This window comes from Tursiops truncatus, chromosome 13, assembly GCF_011762595.2.
Source record: "Tursiops truncatus isolate mTurTru1 chromosome 13, mTurTru1.mat.Y, whole genome shotgun sequence".
Classification (NCBI taxonomy): Eukaryota; Metazoa; Chordata; class Mammalia; order Artiodactyla; family Delphinidae; genus Tursiops; species Tursiops truncatus.
The window spans coordinates 27,674,789-27,699,796 of NC_047046.1; the positions used below are offsets into that span (position 1 = coordinate 27,674,789).

A 25,008-nucleotide genomic window follows, 5' to 3' on the forward strand; every position below is an offset into this window, starting at 1 on the left:
AATGAGCAACTCAGTTCACCTTAGGGAAACCAATGGGCACGCAGCCCTCCATCTCTAGGCCAAGGCCACAAGGCTGTGGTAAGTGAGCAGAGGGCCAGGTGTAACACAATGGGGAGAGAGGACAGAGGCAGGCTGAACAGCAAATGATCCTGCTCAAGGCATTCGAATTTAAAAGGATTTTAAACATGTTGGCTGAATCAGAAAAGTCTGCAGGTTAGACTCTGGACTTCCCATCTGCTACCCATTCTACCTCTGCCTGGTGCTTCCAGACAGTGGCTGGAAGGGGAGGAGTGAACAGCAACCCAGAAGGGACAGTCCACTCGTGGCCCAAACAAGATAGATGTCCCTACTCTAACCCAATCCAAACTACCCTTCTGGAAGCCCTGAGGGCCCAACACTAACACCTTGAGAGACAAAATGAGAACAGACACAGGAGGCTGTTTCCAGCAGGGAGAGGAGAACACCCACCAGAAGTAGCTCAGGATTCTGACTTGTCAGGGCAGTGCTGGTTCCTTACTTTGCGATCCCACCACCTCCCACATAAACACGTTCTGAGCCTACAAGTCTATGAACGAGCATCGGGAGAGCCAGGAAGCTCCAGAAGTCACAATATTTCCTTCTTCCACAGGAAATATTTTTCTATGAAGATTCTCTGTGGGGTCCATGACTCAAAGTGTTAAAAACCACTGCTCTAAAGTGTGAAAAGTATCAACCAACCAAATCTAAAAGCCAGGAGAGGGTAAATAGGAAATCAGATCGTAAGAAGGTAACCCAGAAAAACTTAATTTACTTCAATGAGTTAAAATATTGTATTTTTAAAATCATTAAGTAAACAGCTCCAAATGCTATTTTATTATACTCCTGAGTACTTTTTCTCTGGACTTTAAGACTCTTCAATTAAAGAAAAGTCTACAGTGACATTGTTACCATGTATGCTCATCAGAAATCACTCACAGATTATAAAAAAGCAGAACTTCATTTCTTACAAGAATCTCTGCCCAATTTTTTGCCAAATCTGCAACCACAGTCCTCTCCAGTGCCACCTGAACGCTTTTGTTGTTAAATTCTGAAGCAGCAATACCGTTCCCCATCCCCTGCCCGATGTTTAAATCCTAGGCCACAAGCAGAAGTGGCAGCTCACATGGCTGAGCTGTCAGAGAGGGGGAGGCAGAAATGGGGAAGTGGGAATGGGGAAGTTTTAAGTTTCATTCAAAACTACTTTGAGGACTTCCCTGGAGGTCCAGTGGTTAGGACTCCGTGCTTCCACTGCAGGGGGCATGGGCTCGATCCCTGGTCAGGGAACTAAAACCCACAAGCTGCACGGCACAGCCAAAAAATTAAATTATTCATTTATAAATAAATAAAACTGCCTTGTTATTATAAAATTATGCCCTTGGTCCAAGCTTCCTCTTCTGAGTATCTCCTCTTACATTTTCAACATTTCTTTTCCCGTCGTATAAAGTCTCCCATTCCATTCACGCTCCCCCAGCCCAATTCCCCTTGACTACTTCATCCTTTGTTCCTCCCATCAAACTTTTCCATAGTTTTCAATAATCATCTTCTCCATTTCCTCACCACCAGTGCTAGTCATCCTTTCCTACTCAGCTTCTGTTCATTCCCTAACCACACAGATGGTTTCATGAAATTCCTCCACTATCTATTTTATCATATTTCTCCTTTAATAGTAACATGCCCACATAGTTCTAAATGCAGAAGGCATAGGTACATTCTGCTTCAATAAAGAGTTCTTAGGGCTTCCCTGGTGGCAAAGCGGTTGAGAGTCTGCCTACCGATGCAGGGGACGCGGGTTCATGCCCCGGTCCGGGAAGATCCCACATGCCATGGAGTGGCTGGGCCTGTGAGCCATGGCCACTGAGCCTGCGCGTCCAGAGCCTGTGCTCCGCAATGGGAGAGGCCACAAGAGAGGCCCACGTACCGCAAAAAAAAAGAGTTCTTAGAAATTAACCAAAAGACGTAACAGAATACAATACTGCAAGTCTCCCTCATCACTGGCCCCACTTCCCATACCTCCAGAAGCAACCAACATATGCAGCACCCCGTGAAACCCCTCACTAGTTGAGAACCTACTGACCTTTGAGTTCTACAAGTAGCTAGGGAGCCCTGTAATTAGTTTCTTTTTTTTAATCTTTCCACTGTATGTATTTACAAATATGTATGTCTTCCCTTCTTCCACCTCTTTATGCAAATGTTGGAATAAGATTTTAAATAATTTATTTTGGTGATCTTTCCCTTACCAGTACCTAAAGAGCTCCGTTTCCTTTTATTACGGCCACAGGGTACCCCCTCGTATGGATGTACCTTATCTAATTAGTCCCTGTTTTGTACATCCACGTTGCTTCCAACCTTCTGTGATGATGAACAATGTACACACACATCCTATATATCTGTGCAGGTGTAGCTGAAGAATAGTTCCCAGGGGAACTGACTTTTAATTTCCTTTTCTATAAGCTGTTTACACCCTTTGCCCAGTTCTACACTGAGTAGTTGGTCTTTTTCTTGTTTATTAGCACAATTTACATATTTGGGAAATGGGTCCTCACTCTGTAATATGAATTGCAAATTTTTTTCTCAGCTTCATCACTAACTTTTAAAAACTTTTTACCAAAGTATAATATACATTAGAAAGTGTACATAAGTGTGCAACTCAATGAATTCTCACAATCTGAACACATCTGTGTTGCCAGATCAACACCCCAGATCAAGAAAGAAAACATGCCAGCACCCAAAACGCCCCCTGAGCTTGCCTCCTGTCATGGCATGCCAACCCGAGGGTAGCCACTATCCTTGCTTCTTACTCCACAGAGCTGGCTACATACACGGCATATATTGCTAGTCAGCCTTATCTCATTCAACATGTTTGTGAAATTCATCACGCTGCCGCAAGTAGCTACACATCCTTCATTCCCATTGCTACACAGCATTCCAAAGTAGGTATAAACACAATCCATTCCAAGGTCAATGGGAATTTGGGAGTTTCTAGTTTGAGACTAATACACATAGTGCTGCTACAAACATTTTAGTGTATGTCTTTTGGTGAATATATACACCCTGAACACTGGGTATATACTTGGGTGTAGAATTATTGGGTCATAAACTATGAAGTTCGTGAAGTTCACCTTCATAAGATACTGCCAAACAAGTTCCAAATGGTTTTATCAATTCACACTCTCACCAGCAACACATGAAAATTCCACAACTGATGACTTTTCAAGTGACAGGGTCCCTAACCAGTGTCCAGCCTGTGACTACTGTCCTTTGTAAATCAAGATATCACTGACAACTATAACTTAACCTCCAATTTCTGACTCATATTTCCAACTACTGAATATCCCCACCTCAAACCACAATCATCCAAAATTTTACCATGTCTTCTGATTTTTCCCATCTCAGTTAATGGTACTGCCATTTTCTCAAAATAACTTAGACCCCAAACCCCCATCTTTACTTACCTCTCTACTATCTGCTGAAATCCAGTCACCAAATCCTAGCAATTTTATCTCCACGTCCCTCATGAGCTATTTTCTTCTCATTCTCACTGTGACACCCCGATTTCTACAACACCCTAAGGAACCTACCATTTAACCGACCATCGAGGCCAGAGGGAGACTCACAAAGCAAGCTGGACAAGCATCTTCAGAGGCTCCCAAGTGCCCACCAGGCACGGCTCAGCATGCAGTCCAGCCCCACCCGATCCCTGGCCCAGTCTTACCACTCTGGCTTCATCTCACCATGTCGCGTTACTCTCCCCTTCCCATGTCTTGCCGTAAATGCCAGCCACGCTGGGTTATTTACCATTCTCAAGACACGCCCATGCTTCCTCATCTCATCCTCTTTCTTTGGGTTTTCTATCCACTTGGAACTTCTCATGCCCAAAATATTTACCTGTTGAAACTCTACCTCAGAATCCACTTCCTATATAAAATCCTCTGCTACCCACTCATGCAAAAGTTATTCCTCCTCTCAACTCCAAACGATGCTGTTGTTCTGTATTCTCATCTTATCCCTCTTAGCTGATGGACAGTTTCCTAAGGGCTGGAAACATGCCTTATCGACTGATCTCTGTACTTCCACATCAATGGACATTAGGAACAGCTTAGTACAAGCAGCTGTTAGAGTAACTTCTTCCTCTGGCACCTTCTGAGCCTATTAAAAATAAGACTGAGGGAGGCTTCCCTGGTGGTGCAGTGGTTGAGAGTCCGCCTGCCGATGCAAGGGACACGGGTTCGTGCTCCGGTCTGGGAAGATCCCACATGCCACGGAGCGGCTGGGCCCGTGAGCCATGGCCGCTGAGCCTGCGCGTCCGGAGCCTGTGCTCCACAACGGGAGAGGCCACAACAGTGAGAGGCCCACGTACCGCAAAAAAAAAAAAAAAAAAGTACGACTGGGCTTGACAGGCTCCTTGTTGTCTTTCCTCATTCCAGGTTTAGAGGCGCTCAGGCCCTAGAGGCCTCAGTGGCACAGCAAATGTCCACAGGCCAAGGCTCACAATGCTGTGCGTTCTGCAGCGTTTTCCTTTCACGGTCAGAGATTCTGCTAATTAACAAATCTAACTGAGGTTCCTAATGCTCTCATCCTCTGAGATTTCATTTATCTTTCTCGACACTTTTCTCCCATTTCTTCATTACTGAGCTTTTACTCTAAAATGGATTGGCTTTTGTTACTGCTCATTTATCAGAATAGTTCTTTTAGAACTATTGAGAACTATAATAGTTCTAATAGAACTATTATAGTTCTCAATATATAGAACTAATAGAACTATAAATAGTTCAAGACAATTTATAAAGTGAGAAAGTAAAGCCTAAGGTGCTACTAACTGCAACACACATGCTCTAAAGTGACTCACTGTCCTTACTTAGGGAAAGGCTCGGCTCAGTCCAGTGATTAGCAATGACTGACTCAAGCCTCTGTTCCTAGAGAAACAAGTGAAGTGCTAAGTACGTATCCAGAAGGGATTTGATGCGGCCGACCAAGATGTACATGGTAATCTCAGAACACCGTCAGAAAATGAAAATGGTTCAGAGCAGAGGCTATCAATACACTTACAGCCAGATCTGAAGTCTTCATTCATCTCATCACTTAGAGACACATTTACATCTTGTTCTTTATCAAAAGCGGTGTAATAGGCAAGATCAGTGACCCATCTGCCCTCCTCATTCTGATAGACCACACTCTGTGATAGATCCGTTTCTAGAAAATAAAATTCCAGAGACATCCAATGACACATGCAACAAATAAAATGATACAATATTCTTAATTTTATTTAGTTGACTTATCTTAATTATCAACAGTACTGAAATCTGCCCAAAACTAATTAAAGGAAAATCCATTTCCCCAAAAGAAAAGTATCTCTCTGATGGTGAAAAATCCAGCCTTAATCACAGTAAAAGTCCATCATGGAGGAGAGGGAGGAAGGAAAAGATGACTAATAGTTAGGAAGGCACATTTCCACCAGATCTGTGAGTAAAGACACCATTTTTTAATCCACAGAACACTTAAATATTTTAATATGAAAGATTAGGGAAGTTTCACTTGGAAATATATCCTATTCAAAATGTGTATAAGCATTTTTACATATTTCTTACTTTTATTTTGGAAAAAAAAAAAGGCCCACTTACGGTCCTTGCTCTTTCCAACGGATTCATAACATTCACACGTTTGCCTTTCACTAGTGGGTGACCACAGAGCGTCAGCGGAATTAAATGCATTGTCACTAACAGACTTCAAAGATGCTACATCCACATTTTTTTGAATGGACACTTGAGGCATCTCAGTGTCTAAAAATCTATCCACAGGCAAAACTGTTTCTGAGTCTGACGCCAAATGCTTATTCTGATGAGGAGATCCTGCATCCAGCTTTAAAGGGTCTATCAATCCAAAATCACCTTTACTGGCATTTGTGTCGTGAAAGTAAACCAGGTTAAGTTTTGCATTAGCAGCCCTGAGAGTCTTCGCCAGAACTTCTTCTCTTCCGCTTTCCTTTAAAAATTAAATAACAGACCAGAAATAAGTTTTGTTTTTCATAACTCGTTCCAAAACAACCAAAAAAGTTATACAGTTGACATAATGTATTTATTCTAGAAAGGAACAGACTACACAATATTCTTCCAGACTATATGTGGACCAATCGTAAGGAACTTACCAAAACCAAAATTCAAAATGTGGTCATGGCAAACACACACCAACAGATTCAGATACCAAAAGTGGGGCCAATATGCTCACTACGGCACAGGATGTTAGAAATGTCAGTTTAACTTTTGTAATTATCACTGAAAGTCTCTAAAAGGATGGGAAGCCCATCAGTGTGGCCAGACTCATAAAATTAATATTATTAACAGACTCTGAAAACACAAATATTAATAACTTTAAGTTATTTTTATTTTATTTATTCATTCATTCATTTTTGGCTGCGCAGGCTCTTCGTTGTGGTGCATAGGTTTCTCTAGTTGCAGCACGCGGGCTTAGCTGTGGTATGTGGGATCTTAGTTCCCTGACCGGGGATCGCACCCGGGCCCACTGCATTGGGACCATGAAGTCGTAACCACTGGACCACCAGGTAAGTCCCTTAATAACTTTTAATAGGAGTAAAACAGCAAATACTACAAACAACCCTGAGGAGTTCAAGAACAACTGCCTCAAACACGGCAGATTAAGCCAGTGCCTCAAAACCACGCTCTCCAACATACCTTCCCAAAGGGCACTGCTCACTCTTTCCTAAAATAACAACTGCTGAAAGGGACTTGCATGCCCACAACCCTCTTCTCAGACACTCAGCCACCACTATCTCAAGTGCCAATGAAGCCTTAAAACAGCAGTCTTTTCTGCTAGAAGATGTATTAACAACAAAAACAGCCTCATAGGCAAGGTTTTTCAAAGTTAGGATACTAAAAGGAGGTAGTTCTATATAAAAGACAAGACACAGACTTTGAAATAAGATCATACATTTAAATTCCAGTGCCACCATTTATTAACCGGGTGATTTTGCAACAACGTTATACAAAAAATAAACAATCTCTACCTTATCTCAAAATAAAACTCCAGATGACTTAAAGATTTACATGTAAAAGTACTAGGAGGAAATACAGATGGATAGCTTTATATTCTTCAGTGAATAATATCTTCGTAGTATAAAATTTCTGTGGGTTAAATTGAATCTCCCAAAAAAGATGTGTCCAAGTCTTACCCCCAGGTGATACCTGCAAATTGTGACCTTATTCAGAAACAGGGTCTTTGCAGATGCAATTAAGTTAAAGATCTTGAGATCATCTTGGATTTGGGGCAGGCCTTAAACCCCATGAGGAAGACCTCAGAGGGACACAGAGAGAGAGGGACAGGCCACATGAAAATGGAGGTGGATACTGGAGTGACGCTGCCCTGAACTAAGGAACACCAGAGCCCCAGAGGCTGCAAGAGGCAGGAAGGAGCCTCTGGTGGGAGCTTAGCCCTTTCAACACCTTGTTTTCAGACTCTGGCCTCAAGAATTGTGAGAAAATAAATTTCTGTTGTTTTAAGCTAGCAAAATTCTGGTAATTTGTTCTGGCAGGCCTAGGAAACTAACAAAAACACTAAAGCCTGAAATACATGAGGACCAGGAAAGGGAGACCCTGTGAGGACGCAGGGAGAAGCTGCCGTCTCCAGGCCAAGGAGAGAAGCCTCAGGAGGAACCAGCCCTGCCCATACCTAGATCCGGACTCCCAGCCTCCAGAACTGTGAGGAGATATATGTCTCCTGTCCGAGCCAAAAATCAAAATAAAAAAATAAAGATCAAAATATCTCCTTAACACAGAAAGCTTATAAAAACAAGAGTTAAAATATGAATATCCCAATAGAAAAAAAGACAAAGGAGACAAAGAACTGACATTTAAATTAGACAACTATTTTTCACATAGGATACTAACAAAGACTAAAAAGAACCAGAACATAGGAAACCAGCTCTCTCCTCTGCAAAGCACCTGAAAACACTGAATAAAGAATGCAGACAATCCATGTGCTCTGCAGGCCAACAGGGCGAAGCTACCACCTGTGGGACTGTGACTGACCATGGCCATGCGACAACCCTCCCAGGTGGAGGCAGAGGAAACCTGAAGTGAAGCCACTGGTTGGTGACCAATTCCAGGTAAGGGTTTCCTACGGAGCAGAGCAGCTCCCTCGCTGCTATTGAAAGTCACAAGGGTTTGTGCAAAAAAAAGCGGAGGGGGGCGAGTCGGGGGTATACAGCTGCTCTGATAGTTTTGAAACCTCAACACAAAATAGGTCTCTGTTGGGACTTCCCTGGTGGTCCAGTGGCTAGAACTCCACGCTCCCGATGCAGGGGGCCCAGGTTCGATCCCTGGTCAGAGAACTACATTCCACATGCTGCAACTAAGAGTTCCCATGCTGCAACTAAAGATCCTAAGTGCCACAACTAGAGATCCCACATGCTGCAAGGAAGATCCCACACGCAACAACAACAAAGACCTGGCACACCCAAATAAATAAATTAAAAAAAATAAAAATAGGTCTCTGTCTACACTTGGACAGTGTAACTCAGCAAAACTTGAGAGTTAGGAAATGTGAGGAGAAGGGGAAAAATAAAAGCAATCCAAAGGTCTCTTAGGAGGTGGGGTTTCAGGAGGAGGCAACGAAAGTAACTGAAATCCCACAGACTACTTCCTGATAACAAAGGGGGTCAAGGAGGCATCTGGCCAACACCATATTCATCAAGATGGTCCAACAGCATCACCAACAGGAGACAAGTGGGCTGACAGGCCTCCCAATGGGACACAGAGTATACAACAATGCTTATGTTTAGAGTCAATCTGTTCAAGGGGAAAATGTTCAATCTAATCAGGAGGAGGAAAGCAGTCAGCTATATCTACCATATGGGTCATTTTACAAAACAACAGGCCTAGATTTTACAAAAAGTTTAATGACATGAAAGAACTCCAAGTCATGGCAACCAAATACAAGTGTAATCCCTGATTAAAGCCTGGATCAAAAACAACAAAAGTAAAGGACATTTGGAGACAAGTGGATAAATTTGAATATGAACTGTATATTAATTTAAATCACAATATCAAAGTTAGATAAGAGAATTGTGATTATGTAGGAAAAAGTCCTTATTCACAGGAGGTAAATGCAGATGTATTAGGGTGAAATGTCATAATATCTGCAACTTACTTTAAAAAATAAATTTATTTTATTTATTTAGTTTTGGCTGTGTTGGGTCCTTGTTGCTGTGCGTGGGCTTTCCACAGCCGTGGCAAGCGGGGGCCACTTCCTGCTGCGGCACCCAGGCTTCTCACCGTGGTGCCCTCTCCCGTTGTGGAGCACGCGCTCCAGGCACGCGGGCTTCAGCCGTTGTGGCACACGGGCTCTAGGGCGCAGGCTCAGCAGCTGTGGCACACAGGCCCAGTTGCTCCGCGGCATGTGGGATCTTCCCGGACCAGGGCTCGAACCCATGTCCCCTGCATTGGCAGGAGGACTCCCAACCACTGTGCCACTAGGGAAGCCCTGCAACTTACTTTTAAATGACTCAGTAAAAAAGTACTTATGGAGGGACAAAGAAAACACAAAGATGGCAAAAAAAAATGTTCACAACTGGCTAATCTGGACAAGGGTATACAGATGTTCAGTGCACCATTCTTTTAATTTTTCTATAGGTGAGGGAAAGGTAAGCAGTAGCAGGAAAGGACAGGAAAGGTATTTCTCATCAGTTTGTATCTGGGGAAAACAGAATCCAAAGAAAACCAAAAGCTTAAGTTTTATTAATATCCATTGAGTCCAGTAATGATTTTCTAATGTCAAATTTCTGAAAAACCAAAAAGTTTGGAATATACCTGACTAGGATCACTTGCAGGTAACTTAAAATAATTTTCTGAAGATTCCTGTCCTTCTAGGCCTTCATACATCATTCCGGGAATTGCCAGTTGCTCAAAATAAGCCTCCAAATGATCATCATAAAACTCTTCATCATCGATATCATCATCTAATTGGTAAAATGGAGGAGAAAATAGGACAGGCTTTAAAGTAGTGACTGAACTGTAAATAATATATAATCAAAAAGGTTGATAAAACACATGGGTCAATAGTCTACATGATTTTGCCTTAACATTTGACATGAAAAAAACCATTGTAATTTCAGTCTATAAGTCATCATGAGCATTCTAATATAAACTAATATTTAACCTTCATTGAGAAGACAGCACAGAAGCAAGTCCTGGCATACATCAAAAGTTAGAATATAGTAAGTGTGGCAATGGAAAAGGGCAGATTATTCAGAAAGTACTGTGGCAAGTGAGTCAAAAAAGAAAAGATAAGCCTGCCATAGAAGTAAAACCAAATTCCAGGTGAATTAATAATTAATTGTAAAATGAAACCTCAAACAGTATCTGATCTTGAAAATGAAGAAACAAAGAAAGATATAACAAAGCTGAATACTCACAGATATGATAAAAATTTTTTCCACCTCCACTAAAACCAAAAAGTTGCAAATAGACAAATAAAACAATAATGGCAGTGCTTTTCATTGTTCTAACACCCAGCCGAGCAAGGGAGGACAAAATTAGAACACTCAATCACTTATAACGGTATTGTAAGCCTTTTCAAGAGGATAATTTTCCAATCATCTCTGAGAATCTAGCCTACTAAAACAAGGATCTGCATAAATTCAGGTCAACAATTCCTCATCAACAATTCCATAATCTAAAAATACCTAAAAACTAGCAGCAAAACCTGCCCTGATTTTATAGCTTCTATCTATCCCACTTGGCTCACCAGCCTGGCCTTCAAAGCCATGTATAATTTGGTCTCTGCCTATTTTCTGGGTTTATTCCCCAATTCATAGTCCTACAGGTGCTATAAACCTGCCACACAAAAGCACTGGCTATTCTCCAAACATGGTCTATATGCCCCACCTTAGTGTCTTTGCTGAAGCTGTTCCTGCTTTTTGAATGTACTTCTCTTCTGGTATCTACATTAGGGCCTATCACGGGCCTCCTTTTCAAGAAGGAAGAATTGTATCCTCTTTCAATAAAGCCTCACAGATACCTTCCTCAGTCAGAATTAACTTGTCACCCTCCTATGACTCCCACACAACTTGTACCGTTGAGATACACTTCTCACAATCGGAGGTCAACTATGCATCTCTCTTGCCACATGCAGTCCTTTCAGAGAGCAGGGGCTAAATAGTTCACTGTCCCCTAATTTCTTAACACAGTGCTTTATACTTTATACCTTAATGATACTCAACTGAGGGATAAGCATAATCCTATCAGGATTGCTATAGAGAAATAAGTCTAAAATCCCATCACTTAACACAAGTGGCCACTTGAGTGCTCGTAAGTAAGAGGTAAAGGAGAAGGCAGAGAAACAAAAAGGTGCATAATAACTACGGCAACAAAGCAGCAGAGATACGCGGAGTGGCAAGGTCAGGACAAGGAAAACACCAGTTGAGCTTTGTGATGCTACCAGAAGAATCTTCCAAGCTGGCAAGTGACATCAGTTTCTCATTTTCTAGGAAACTAGTATGGCTTAAGTCATTGTTTGGATTCCTCTCTTCAAAATGTTTTCCAGCATCAGGAACAACAACCTATAAGAAATAAAACTGCAATGAGAGCAGCACACTCACTACTGCGAAGACCACAGCACAGGCTGCAGAAAGGCCCATCAATGTGCTCAAGGTCTGTGGTTCACAGTTCAGGCAATGAAGGGCTAGCTGTTTTACACATATTAATAACTTTCTTCCTGCCCCCATGTCACCCCCCTCCCTTGACCCACCCAATGAGACATCCTTAAAGTTCAAGGTTTCACACTGTGTGCACACGCTCAAAGGACCTGGTAATATAGTTCGTGTACTAACACACAAATGAACTGGGGCAGCTCAAGGCCTGGACAGGAGGTGCAGGTAACAGCAAAGCTGGACTCTGCAGCCCACCCTGGGCAGTGGACATCCCTGCTCCAACTAGGGGCCACAAGGCACATGGCAGTTTGCTAGGACACTTCAAGACCCAGAATAAAATGTGAAGTTCCTCAAGTGTCAATCTTATTTCACCATCATATTAAATATGTATCAAATAATACCATCTCAAGAATTAGACTGCAAAATGCGCACTAACATTTTGGGGAAAAACACGGGCTCTCAACCCATTTACACACTTGTAGAGCACAGTGCTGAGTTATGCACTCAGTTTGGACAATCGCTGCCATGGCTGCCAGGACAGCTCATGCTAAACCCAAGGCCAATGCAGTGGTGGCCCCACTGGTCTAGGTTATCTAGTGTATTTATTTTCCCCCTGCTCTTACTTCTTCACCTTTTGTATCAAGTATCTCATGTGTCTATACTTGTCTTCCTGCTTTCTAGTTTTATGGTCCTTCTCTTTGTTATCAATGATTTCTAATACTTTTAGGAAGTTAATTCTCCAACCATCCTAGGGAAATAAAATTACGTATCACAGAAAAAGTTATGATCTCTCTCTTAGAAACCATTTTTCTCAGTGTTCAAGAAATCAAGCCTTCTGACTGAATTTCAAGTTGACTACACCTGAAGTTCCTCTAAAAAGCATCACTCACATATGTAAGTTACTAGTGGTTACATAGAGGAAGCAAGTGTACAGAGCAGGGGTCAATAAACGTTCTCTGCAAAGGGCCAGACAGTAAACATTTCAGGGTCTGCTAGCCATGCAGTCTCTGTCACAACTTCTCAACTCAGCTGTTGTGGCACAAAAGCAGCCATAAACAATAAAGAAACAAATGGACACGGCTACTTTCCGATAAAACTTCACAAAAACAGGCAGCAGGTTGGATGTGGGCAATGAGCTAGAGTGTGCCAACCCCTGGCACACGGAAACAACTCTTACTTTAGACCTCTTTTAATCATTTTACAAAATAATGTTAAAAATTCTTACGAAAGTAAAATAAAATAAAAATTGCATTTCCTTTTTTTAAGTTTAAAAGTATCAATACTTGGTTCATACTTTATAAACAACTCTCATGAGACGGTTTATGTTGAACACAAACTGCTTATCTGCTCAGTGCCTGTCCTCTGAGGAGCCCTTCTCTTTTCACTTCATGTGGTCCGGGGGGTGGGGTGTGGGTGGTTTCAGTCACATCCCTCTATCTATGCACATATATGCACTGATGCACACGCATGCACACACACACAGAAGTGGACGTAGGGTCCAGCCTCATAAATCAGAGTTTTATCCCAACCCATCCGTTGGCACAGTGATTTACAGAGGGGAGGATGGACCCAAGTGAGCGCATTAGAATTGTGCTTTTTTTTTTTTTTCATGTTCTTGTTTTTTTGATCACAACACTTGGGTTGCCTACAAATGAATTCAGCTTCCCTATCATTCAACAGATTATCAAGTGCCAGCTATGTGCTGGACACTCAGGATGCAACACACGAAACAAAGAGAAACCCTCACTCCACGGAACCAACATTCCAGAGGAGTCGGCGTGGAGTGAAGCAGAGCAGAGGTGCAGACAGCCCTGGAGACACAGGAAGCCCCAGACCAGCCCTACTGTCAGCTTCCCGGTTACTCATAGCAGTAAGGTGGATTTCTCCTATTTACAAATAGAAGACTTCTAGGTAATATTAATACTACTTCATTCATATTTGTGAAGTAGGTACTTTCACTCTCCTAATACTAGAAATTGATAACATATAAAAGATTACCTTGTTCTCCTTATTCATCCAGGATCGTGAACAAAAATCAATAGGCGAGTCTGTTAAAGTAAACAAAAACAAAAACTAAGACCAAATTATTAATATTTTATCAACTAAATACCCAATAACACTCAAAAATAGCAAATTAATGAACTATACATTTTTTTCCCTTTTAATAGAATAGAGCACTTTTAAATGATGGTATAGGAGCCCATCACTGGTCAGTTAAATTAAAAACCTGTTAGGGTGGGGAAGCTTAAAAAATTATACATATGCCAAAAACACCTGAATAGGAATCTGACAAGGCTTTAAAGCTAACTTCTGCTTTACAGAGGATGTGGGGAAGAGAGAAGAAAAATGACACCATGAGTGATCAAACAGACAATGCCAAACAGCAGGACAGCTCCAGAATGACAGACCTAAGAGACACCACGACAGATGGAGCAAAATACAATGGAACCCTCCTTGGACCCCAATCCAAGCAAACCAACCAAGATAATTAGTAAACTGAATATGGGCCAGAGTACTATACGATAATAACAGAATTGTTGGTTAACAGTATTAACATCACTATGGTTATGTAGGAAAATGCCCGTATTTTTACGGGCAAATGCCCATATTTGCAAGCTAAAATATGTAGGAATAAAATGATGTCTGGAATTTTTTAATATCAGGAAAAAAGGTAATAGAAAAACAGAAGAGATTAAGCAAGTGTGACAAATCTTATACTAACTGAAACTGTGAGAGAGGTATATGGGGAAGTTTTTTTTTTAACTGATATAAAACTTACATACCATAAAATCACCCTTTTAAAGTATACAATTCAGTGGGTTTTAGTATATTTACAAAGCTGTTCAACCATTATCACTAATTCCACAATATTTTCATCATACCAGAAAGAAATCCTGTACCCATAAACAGTTACTCCCCATTCTCCCTGCCCCCCAGGCCCTAGCACCACTAATCTACTTTGTCTCAGTGGACTTGCCTGTTCTGTACCTACAGATTCACCTTCAGATAAATGGACAAATGGATTCACCTTCAGATAAATGTGGCTTTCTGAGTCTGTCTTCTTTCACTCAGCATGCTTTCAAGGGTCATCCTATTACAACAGGTATCAGTACTTCACTCCTTTTTATGGCTGAACAACACTCCACTGTATGGACATACTGCATTTTATTTATCCATATATCAGCTGATGGCGATCTGAGTTGTCTCCACTTTCTGGCTACTCTGACTAATGCTGCTATGAACATTCATGTACACAAGTTTTAGTGTTGACACACGTTTTCATTTCTCTTAGGTGTATGCCTAGGACTTGCTGAGTCATAGGGTAATGCTACGTTTAATGTTTTGAGGAACCGTCAAACTATCTTCCACAGCAGCAGCACCATTTTACATCCCGACGAGCAATGGATGAGCGTCACAGTTTCCAACCAATACTTGCTATTTCCCATCTCCTTGATTCTAGTAATTCCAGTGGGTGTGAATTGATCTCTCCTGGTTTTGAATTTCCCTGATGATTACAGCTGTTGGGCATCTTCTCATGTGTCTATTGGCCATCTGTACAACTTCTTTATAGAAATGTCTACTGAACAGCCTCTGCCATTTACAGTACTGGGTTATTTGTCTTTTTATTGAGCTATAACACTTCTGTACATATTCTGGATGCTGCTCCCTGATCATATACATATGATTTGCAAACATATTCTCCCATCTTTGGGTTGTCTTTTCACTGTCTCAAAAGTGTCTTTTGAAGCACAGAAGTTTTCAATTTTGAATAAGCCCAATTTGTCTTACTTTCTTTCATTTCTTGTGTGAGGAGTTAATCTAGTCTACTTTCATACATGTACATTTTTCATCAAGAGAAATACAAACATCCCGTAAAAATTTTAACTTAGGAACAAAAATGACTGCTGACAAGAATACAAAGTAATTGGTAGGGGAAATATGACAGGTGTATTAGAAACAGCCTCCTTGTCTTGAACATGAAGTGTGCTGTGACCATCAGACAGCATGGTTTCCACAGGAAAGGAGATTTCAGCTTAATCAGTATGGATAATTAAGAGATTGATTAAGAGATCCTTTCCTATAAAAGTATTATAAACATGGCATTAATAGGTAAGTGCCAAACCAAAGCATTTTCAGTTTATAGTATCATAGTTTAAGATAAACACTGGTCCAAAGACCAAAAGATAAGAAAGGAGATTAAAACTGTACGATATCACTTATATGTGGAATCTAAAAAATACAACAAACTAATGAATATAACAAAAAAGAAGCAGACTCACAAAGAGAAAAAAACTAGTGGTTACCGGTGGGGAGAGAGGAAGGGGAGGGGCATTACAGGAGTAGGGGATTAAGAGGAACAAACTATTAGGTATAAAATAAGCTACAAAAATATATTGTACAACATGGGGAATATAGCCAATATTTATAATATTTTATAATAAATGGAGTATAACCTTTAAAAATTGTGAATCACCATACTACACACCTGTAACTTCTGTAATTTTGTACATCAACTATACTTCAATTATAAAAAGATTTTTAAAAAGGAAATTAAAATATATACAATAAGGAATGATTTCTAATAGTTTAGTACCTCGCTCCTGCTCCAGTGGTGAAATCCCATCAGAAGGATCTTGGCTCTGAAAAGGTTTTGCAGCTCTAACATGCTCCTCTTCCGTTCTTCCTCTATCACTTTGAAAAGCTGACTCTTTGAGGACAGCACCTGACAAATGTCGACCTTCTGTCTGATTCTTTTTCTTAGAGATAGAACTTTTAAATTAGGAAACAGAATAATAATGAAATATTAGTTATCTTAGGTGTATCTATAAAATATCCTTTAATCAGTTATTTCTTAAAAAGAAAAAATGGATAGAGTGAAAAGAAACATTTCTGGGACCAGCCAGGCGTCCTGCGAACAATACCATCATTTTGGGTCCAGTGATGTACATCTACCGAAGTCAAATATATTGCTACTCTGCCTCTCAAGTGATAAGAGGCAGAGTTTTCTTCTTTCCCAAGTAAGTATCTGTGAATCTACCACATCTAGAGAAAACCTCGGCTTTTCAAAAAACAAGACAGACTTAAAGGATACTACTGTATATTTGCCAAATAGCTACTGCTCGGAACTACAAACGCTTTGAAGCTGTACTTTAGCCCCTGCCACTGTTCTATCATCATCTTCCATTTGCCTCTGTTGTTTCTATGGATGGAAAGGTTCTTCCTTAAAGGCAACTTTCCACCCAACCTACTGCAAAAGCTCTTGAGTCTGTCCCCGCTCACCACAGCCATTTCACCAGCAGATGGAACTTCAGGAAAAAGCTGCTAAATGCAACAAATTCATCATGTGACAAACCCAGGGCCAGACTTCAATCTGGCCAGGATGAATTAAATGAAAATGGCTCTTACACAGACTCCAAGTCCTAACCCTCTGCCCCTGAGGCAAACTCTAACTTTCCTCCCAGTTTCTCCACCTCTTTATTGCGGCTGTAATACACAGAGAGTCAATCACTTAATCCAAAGGTGCATATGCAGGCAGGTATAGGAAAGCTTCACCCCAATCAAACAGAAGTAAGTAAAACAGAGGGCAGAGGGGACTTCCCTGGTGGCGCAGTGGTTAAGAATCCGCCTGCCAATGCAGGGGACACAGGTTCAAGCCAAGGCCCAGGAAGATGCCACATGCCGCACAATAACTAAGCCCGTGTGCCACAACTACTGAGCCTGTGCTCTAGAGTGCGTGAGCCACAACTACTGAATCCATGTGCCACAACTACTGAGCCTGTGCTATAGCACCTGCGAGCCACAACTACTGAGCCCGTGCGCCTACAGCCCATGCTCCGCAATAAGAAAAGCCACTGCAATGAGAAGCCCGCGCACCGCAATGAAGAGTAGCCCCTGCTCGCCACAACTAGAGGAAGCCCGCGCAAAGCAACTGAAGACCCAACGCATCCAAAAATAAAATAAATAAATTAATTTTTTTAAAAAAACAAAAGACAAAAGCCAGGGGCGGGTGGAAAGGCTATAAATGGATACAAAGTCACGTGGTAGAGGAAACAGAAAAAGAGGTGTGGTGGGGTGGTACACAGCAAAGGAAACGACAGGATGAAAAGGCAGCCTACTGAATGGGAGAAGATATCTGTCAGTCATATACCTAATAAGGGACTAACTTCCAAAATATACAAAGAACTCATACAACTCAATAGCAAAAACACAAACAACCTGATTAAAAAATGGGCTAAAGACCTGAATAGACAGTTTTCCAAAGACATGGAGCTGGCCAACAGGTACATGAAAAGATGCTCAACACTGCTAATCACCAGGGAAATGCAAATCAAAACCACAATGACGGACTACCCTGGTGGCACAATGGTTAAGAATCTGCCTGCCAATGCAGGGGACACGAGTTCGAGCCCTGGTCTGGGAAGATCCCACATGCTGCGGAGCAACTAAGCCTGTGAGCCACAACTACTGAGCCTGCACTCTAGAGCCCGTGCTCTGCAACAAGAGAAGTCACCAAAATAAGAAGCCCGCGCGCCACAACGAAGAGTAGCCCCCGCTCGCCGCAACTAGAGAAAAAGCCCGTGCACAGCAAAGAAGACCCGACGCAGCCAATAGATAAATAATTAAAAATAAATAAATAAATAAAACCACAATGAGTATCACCTCACACCTGTCAGAATGGCTATCATCAAAAAGACAACAAACAGCAAGTGTTGATGAGGATGTGGAGAAAAGGGAACCCTCCTACACTGTTGTGGGAATGTAAATTGGTGCAGCCGCTATAGAAAACAGCAAGAAGGTTCCTCAAAAAATTAAAAATAGAACTACTATATGATACAGCAATTCCACTCCTGGGTATTTATCCAAAAATGAAAACACTAATTGGAAAAGATACATGCACCTCTATGTTCACTGGAGCACTATTTACAATTGCCAAGATATGGAAGCAACCTAAGTGCCCATCAACAGATGAACAAGGAAAATGTAGTGTGTGTGTGTGTGTGTGTGTGTGTGTGTGTGTGTGTGTGTACACACACACAATGGAATAGCACTTGGCCATAAAAAAAATGAAATCTTGTCATTCACAACAGATGAATCTAGAGGGTATTAAGCTTAGTGAAGTAAGTCAGACAGAGAAAGATAGATACTGTACGATCTTGTTTATAAGTGGAATCTAAAAACACACAAACAAAAAAACCAAGCTCATAGATACAGAGAGCAAACTGGTGGTTCCCAGAGGCAGGGGTGGGGGGAGAAATGGGTAAAGGGGGAAAAAAGGTATAAACTTCCAGTTATAAAATAAGTCCTGAAGGATGTAATGTACAGCATGGTGACTGTAGTTAATACTGTATTGTACATTTGAAAGTTGCTAAGAGAGTAGATCTTAAAAGCTCTCCTCACAAGAAAAAAAATTTTTTTGTAACTCCGTAAGGTGACATGTTAACGAGACATATGGTGGTGACATTTCCCAAATGTATACCAACATCAAATTAAGCTGTACACCTAAAACTAATATAATGTTACATGTCAATTATATCGCAAATAAATAAATAAAATGAGAATATGAGGAAACAAAAAGACAATAAAGGTCTCTATGTAACATATTTTTAAGAAAAGGGGTGCTGGTAGGGGAAGCAAGATGGTAAAATGAAATAAAGAAGTCAGGACATTTAGTTAATTTTCATATCTTAAACCTCCCCCTGCCACTCCCCACCCCTCGAAAGACATGTAGTGTGACCATTAAAACTTTAGGACAACAGAGACAGTTGAGGGCACTCTAAATTAACCACCACCATCACTCCCCCTCAAAACTCGACTTCCTCAAACCTACAGCTATCATTGTTTTTACTGGCCCATCAACATTTTTCAAATTAAATCTTAAGCAAAAGTCTTTCAGGCAACCATCCCAGACAGCCCTCCACTTCTGCTCCCCAACCCACCCACGTACATCAGCAGTGCCAACACGACCCTGTGCACCCAGGAAGAAGGCTCTTCTCCAGATTAAGGCCTAAGAAACGCCTGTGCAGAGTAGAGTGGCCAAGAACACCACACTGAACACCTGGCACTTACCAAAGACCCCAGCCTGCCCGCCAGGCTGTGTGCTCCCCACCTCTGATCTCTGTTCCTCCACTCCTCTCCTCTCCTCTCCTCTCCCCTCCTCTCCTCCACCTACCGGCCCCTTGAGAACCCGCCTTCCCAAGTGGTCATCATGCTTACAGTCTTGCTTCCCAGCAGTCTATTCTTCACTGGTAGCCAGAGGGGGCTAATCATATCAGAGTTGAGATGGAACCCTTGGTGGGTTTCCCACCTCACCCGGAGTCAGAAGCTTTGACCACCCCATGCTCCTTCCTGCTCATGGACACACCAAGGATGCTCTCACTCAGTGCCCTCCCGCTGCTGCACCCTCCTCCTCCTGAGGCCAACTGGGCTGACTATCTCCTTCAAGTCTCTGCTCTGAACTCACACCTCCTCAAGGAGACTCACAATGACAACACCTTTCATCCCTCCTAACTTCCCTCCTTATCATGTTCTGTTTTTTCCTATCACTTTTTCTCTTCTAATATACTGTAAAACTGGTGTATTTTGGTGTCTTTTTGTGTAATGTCTGTTTTGTCCACTGCTATTTCCCAAGCCCTTGGAGAGGTAGCTGGCACACAGCAGGCACTCAGTCAAAAACACATGTTGACTGAAATTGAAACTGTGATTAACAATCTTCTAACAAACAAAAGCCCAGGACCAGATGGCTCCACAGGCGAATTCTATCAAACTTTTAGAGAAAAGCTAACACCTATGCTTCCCAAACTCTTCCAAAATACAGCAAAGGGAGGAACACTCCCAAACTCATTATACGAGGCCACCATCACCCTGATACCAAAACCAGATGAAGATCTCACAAAAAAGAAAACTACAGGCCAATATCGCTGATGAACAGAGATGCAAAAGTCCTGAACAAAATACTAGCAAACAGAATCCAACAGCACATTAAAAGGATCATACACCATGATCAAGTGGGGTTTATCCCAGGAATGCAAGGATTCTTCAATATATGCAAGTCAATCAATGTGATACACCATATTAACAAATTGAAGGATAAAAACCATATGATGATCTCAACAGATCAGGAAAGAGCTTTTGACAAAATTCAATACCCATTTATGATAAAAACTTTCCAGAAATTAGGCATAGAGGGAACCTACCTCAACATAATAAGGGTCATATATGACAAACCCACAGCCAACATCATTCTCAATGGTGAAAAACTAAAACCATTTCCTCTAAGATCAGGAACAAGACAAGATTGCCACTCTCACCACTGTAATTCAACATAGTTTTGGAAGTTTTAGCCACAGCAATCAGAGAAGAAAAAGAAAAACAAGGAATACAAATTGGAAAAGAAGAAGTAAAACTGTCACTGCAGATGACGTAATACTATACACAAAGAACCCTACAGATGCTACCAGAAAACTACTAATCAATTAATTTGGTAGAGTAGCAGGATGCAAAATTAATGCACAGAAATCTCCTGCATTCTTACACACTAATGATGAAAAATCTGAAAGTGAAATTAAGGAAACACTCCCATTTACCATTGCAACAAAAAGAATAAAACACCTAGGAATAAACCTACCTAAGGAGACAAAAGACCTGTATGCAGAAAACTAAAAGACACTGATGAAAGAAATTAAAGATGATACAAACAGATGGAGAGTTATACTATGCCCTTGGATTGGAAGAATCAACATTGTGAAAATGACTATACTACCCAAAACAATCTACAGATTCAATGCAATCCCTATCAAACCACCAATGGCATTTTTCACAGAACTAGAACAAAAAATTGCACAATTTGCATGGAAACACAAAGACCCCGAATAGCCAAAACAATCTTGAGAAAGAAAAACAGAACTGGAGGAATCAGGCTCCCGGACTTCAGACTATACTACAAAGCTACAGTAATCAAGACAGTATGGTACTGGCACAAAAACAGAAATAAAGATCAATGGAACAGGACAGAAAGCCCAGAGATAAACCCACGCACCTATGGTCACCTTATCTTTGATAAAGGAGGCAAGAATAGACAATGGAGAAAAGACAGCCCCCTCAATAAGTGGTGCTGGGAAAACTGGACAGCTACATGTAAAAGAATGAAATTAGAACACTCCCTAACACCATACACAAAAATAAACTCCAAATGGATTAAAGACCTAAAGCAAAGGAGACCATAGCAAGACAAAAAGACAGCCCTCAGAATGGGAGAAAATATTGGCAAATGAAGCAACTGACAAAAGGTTAATCTCCAAAATATACATGCAGCTCAATATCAAAAAAAACCAACAACCCAATCCAAAAATGGACAGAAGACCTAAACAGACATTTCTCCAATGAAGATATACAGATTGCCAACAAACACATGAAAGGATGCTCAACATCACTAATCATTAGACAAATGCAAATCAAAACTACAATGAGGTATTACCTCACACCAGTCAAAATGGCCATAATCAAAAAATCTACAAACAATAAATGCTGGAGAGGGTGTGAACCCTCTTGCACTGTTGGTGGGAATGTAAATTGATACAGCCATTATGAAGAACAGTATGGAGGTTCCTTAAAAAACTAAAAATAAAACTACCATATGACCCAGAAATCCCATTACTGGGCATATACCCTGAGAAAACCATAATTCAAAAAGAGTCATGTACCACAACGTTCACTGCAGCTCTATCTACAATAGCCAGGACATGGAAGCAACCTAAGTGTCCATCGACAGATGAATGGATAAAGAAGATGTGGCACATATACACAATGGAATATTACTCAGCCATAAAAAGAAACAAAACTGAGTTACTTGTAGTGAGGTGGATGGACCTAGAGTCTGTCATACAGAGTGAAGTAAGTCAGAAAGAGAAAAACAAATACCGTATGCTAACACATATATACGGAATCTAAAAAAAAAAAAATGGTTCTAATGAACCTAGGGGCAGGACAGGAATAAAGACACAGATGTAGAGACTGGACTTGAGGACATGGGGAGAGGGAAGGGTAAGCTGGGACGAAGTGAGAGAGTAGCATTGACATATATACACTACCAAATATAAAATAGATAGCTAGTAGGAAGCAGCTGCATGGCTCAAGGAGATCAGCTTGGTACTTCACGACCACCTAGAGGGGTGGGATAAGAGGGTGGGAGGAAGATGCAAGAGGGAGGGGATATGGGGATATACATATGCATATAGCTGATTCATTTTGTTATACAGCAGAAACTAACACAACACTGTAAAGCAATTATACTCCAATAAAGATGTTAAAAATAAATAAAACGAAAACAAAAAACACACGTTGAGAAAATGAATACACAGAGTTAACAACTTTAACATACAGAAAGTGCTTATATCTAAACGTCATCAAGAGGTAATTCACAACAAAAATATAAGTAATGAATAAACATTAAATTATGTTCGATCCCATAAATCCTCGATTATGAATTCAAACAGAATACTTTAAGACTGCCTGTAATACCGCCATCGAGACATAACCACCATTTACATTTTGGTGTAAAGCCTTCCAGACTTTCTTCTATTCACTTAGGCATGTGTATAAATTCTTTTACTTCTAAAATTGAGGATCAGGGGCTTCCCTGGTGGCATAGTGGTTAAGAATCTGCCTGTTAATGCAAGAGACATGGGTTTGAGCCCTGGTTGGGGAAGATCCCACATGCCGCAGAGCAACTAAGTCCGTGTGCCACAACTACTGAGGCTGTGCTTTAGAGCCCGCGAACCACAACTACTGAAGTCCGTGCACCTAGAGCCCATGCTCCGCAACAAGAGAAGCCACCACAATGAGAAGCCCATGCACCACAAAGAAAAGTAGCCCCCACTCGCTGAAACTAAAGAAAGCCCAGCAACAAGGACCCAATGAAGGAAGGAGGGAGAGAGGGAGGGAGGGAGGGACGGAAGGAGGAAGAAAGGAAGAAAGAAAGAAAAGGAAGAAATTAATTAATTAATTAATTAAAAATTGAGGATACAAAATAACACCACCAAATGTCAGGGAGGGCTCAGAGAAGCAGGCATTCTCATGCACATCTTCTAACGGGAATGCAAACTGGTACAAACCTTCCAAAGAGCAATGTGGTAATCCGCAGTGGTGTTTAAAATTAAATATTCTTAACTCAGCTATTTTGATCCTAGGATTTTATCTGAATAAAATAACCTACTAGATGCAAAATGTATGTATAAATAAGGAAGTTCACTAAATTTATAATAGTAAAATTCCAATCATCTAAGTGCCTAACATGGTGCAGCCATTAACATTATGATACATACCTACATTAATTGTAATGGAAAGATGACACAATCATTAATATTTAAAAGTTATAAACAGTATGTACAGTTTAATCCTATTATTGTTAAAAAATTAATACATATGTACATGTGCATAGAAAATAGTCTAGCAGACTAAATAAAAAGATAATCAATGTCTTACTGGGATGACAGGGCTTTGTTGTCTGCCTTATAATTGCTTGTATTTTATAATTTTTTCAATGAGCATGTATTACTCTTGGAATCAGAAAAAGATTTTGAAAGACTAAAACTGTTTGCGATTAATATCATACAAAGAAAACTGTTAAAATTTTTATAAACGATCAGAGACACAATCACGTGTTCTTTTTCCACAAGACTACGTGAGACTCGCTCTTAACACAGTGAAAGCAAGATGAAGTAAGAACTCACTCATCATCCGGGAAGACAAGCTGTAACCTCTCTCTTGGTTCAGCTTCACTCTGGCTACTGGGAGACGACTCTGATGGAATTGAAAACTTCCCTTCCACTAAATAAGACGCCTGGACATCAGAATTCCTACACACAAAAATTTTGTTTTAATTGTTAATAACTAAATTATACACATTTAAAATTCACCATGACATAGGACTGTATGACTGTAAAACCAACCACCAGGGGGTAAAAACAAATAGGGTCCCCAATGTTCAAAACCATCACCTTATGTGCAAAGCACTGAAAACCTGTGCAGCAGCAGAATGTGTGTATTAAACAAGAGAGTTGTGGAAATCTTAAAGCCAAAAGTTTTTAAAGAGTTAATCCAACCCCTTCATTCCAAAGGTAAAGATGGTGCTCCATACAGAATGTTTAGGTTAGGAGGACGGGAAAGTGGTTAGATATTCAGGCATAGATAAACTTTACAAGTTACACAAGATGAGTGAACTATACACATCACATTTGGGGGTGTAGCTCAAATCACCAGCCACCAGGAGTCTGAACTAATAAAAGCCAATATACCACGGACAGAAAGACCATTGGTAAGCCAAAAGGTCACTG

General features: G+C 40.9%; 1 protein-coding gene across 10 annotated transcripts in view; it reads right to left on the reverse strand.

Moving 5' to 3' along the window:
• Positions 1-25,008, reverse strand: part of CEP192 (centrosomal protein 192) — a 93,998-nt gene that overhangs the window by 62,357 nt on the left and 6,633 nt on the right. For 9 of the 10 annotated variants that reach the window (XM_019920758.3, XM_019920757.3, XM_073790473.1 and 6 more), the window contains 7 exons: positions 24,406-24,531; positions 16,272-16,447; positions 13,676-13,725; positions 11,467-11,587; positions 9,837-9,985; positions 5,637-5,997; positions 5,065-5,208 (listed from right to left, as the gene is read on the reverse strand). In XM_019920758.3, coding sequence (XP_019776317.2) covers positions 5,065-5,208; positions 5,637-5,997; positions 9,837-9,985; positions 11,467-11,587; positions 13,676-13,725; positions 16,272-16,447; positions 24,406-24,531 — 1,127 coding nt within the window. The remainder of the gene's footprint in view (positions 1-5,064; positions 5,209-5,636; positions 5,998-9,836; positions 9,986-11,466; positions 11,588-13,675; positions 13,726-16,271; positions 16,448-24,405; positions 24,532-25,008) is intronic. The other variant, XM_033837517.2, reaches the window with a different exon arrangement.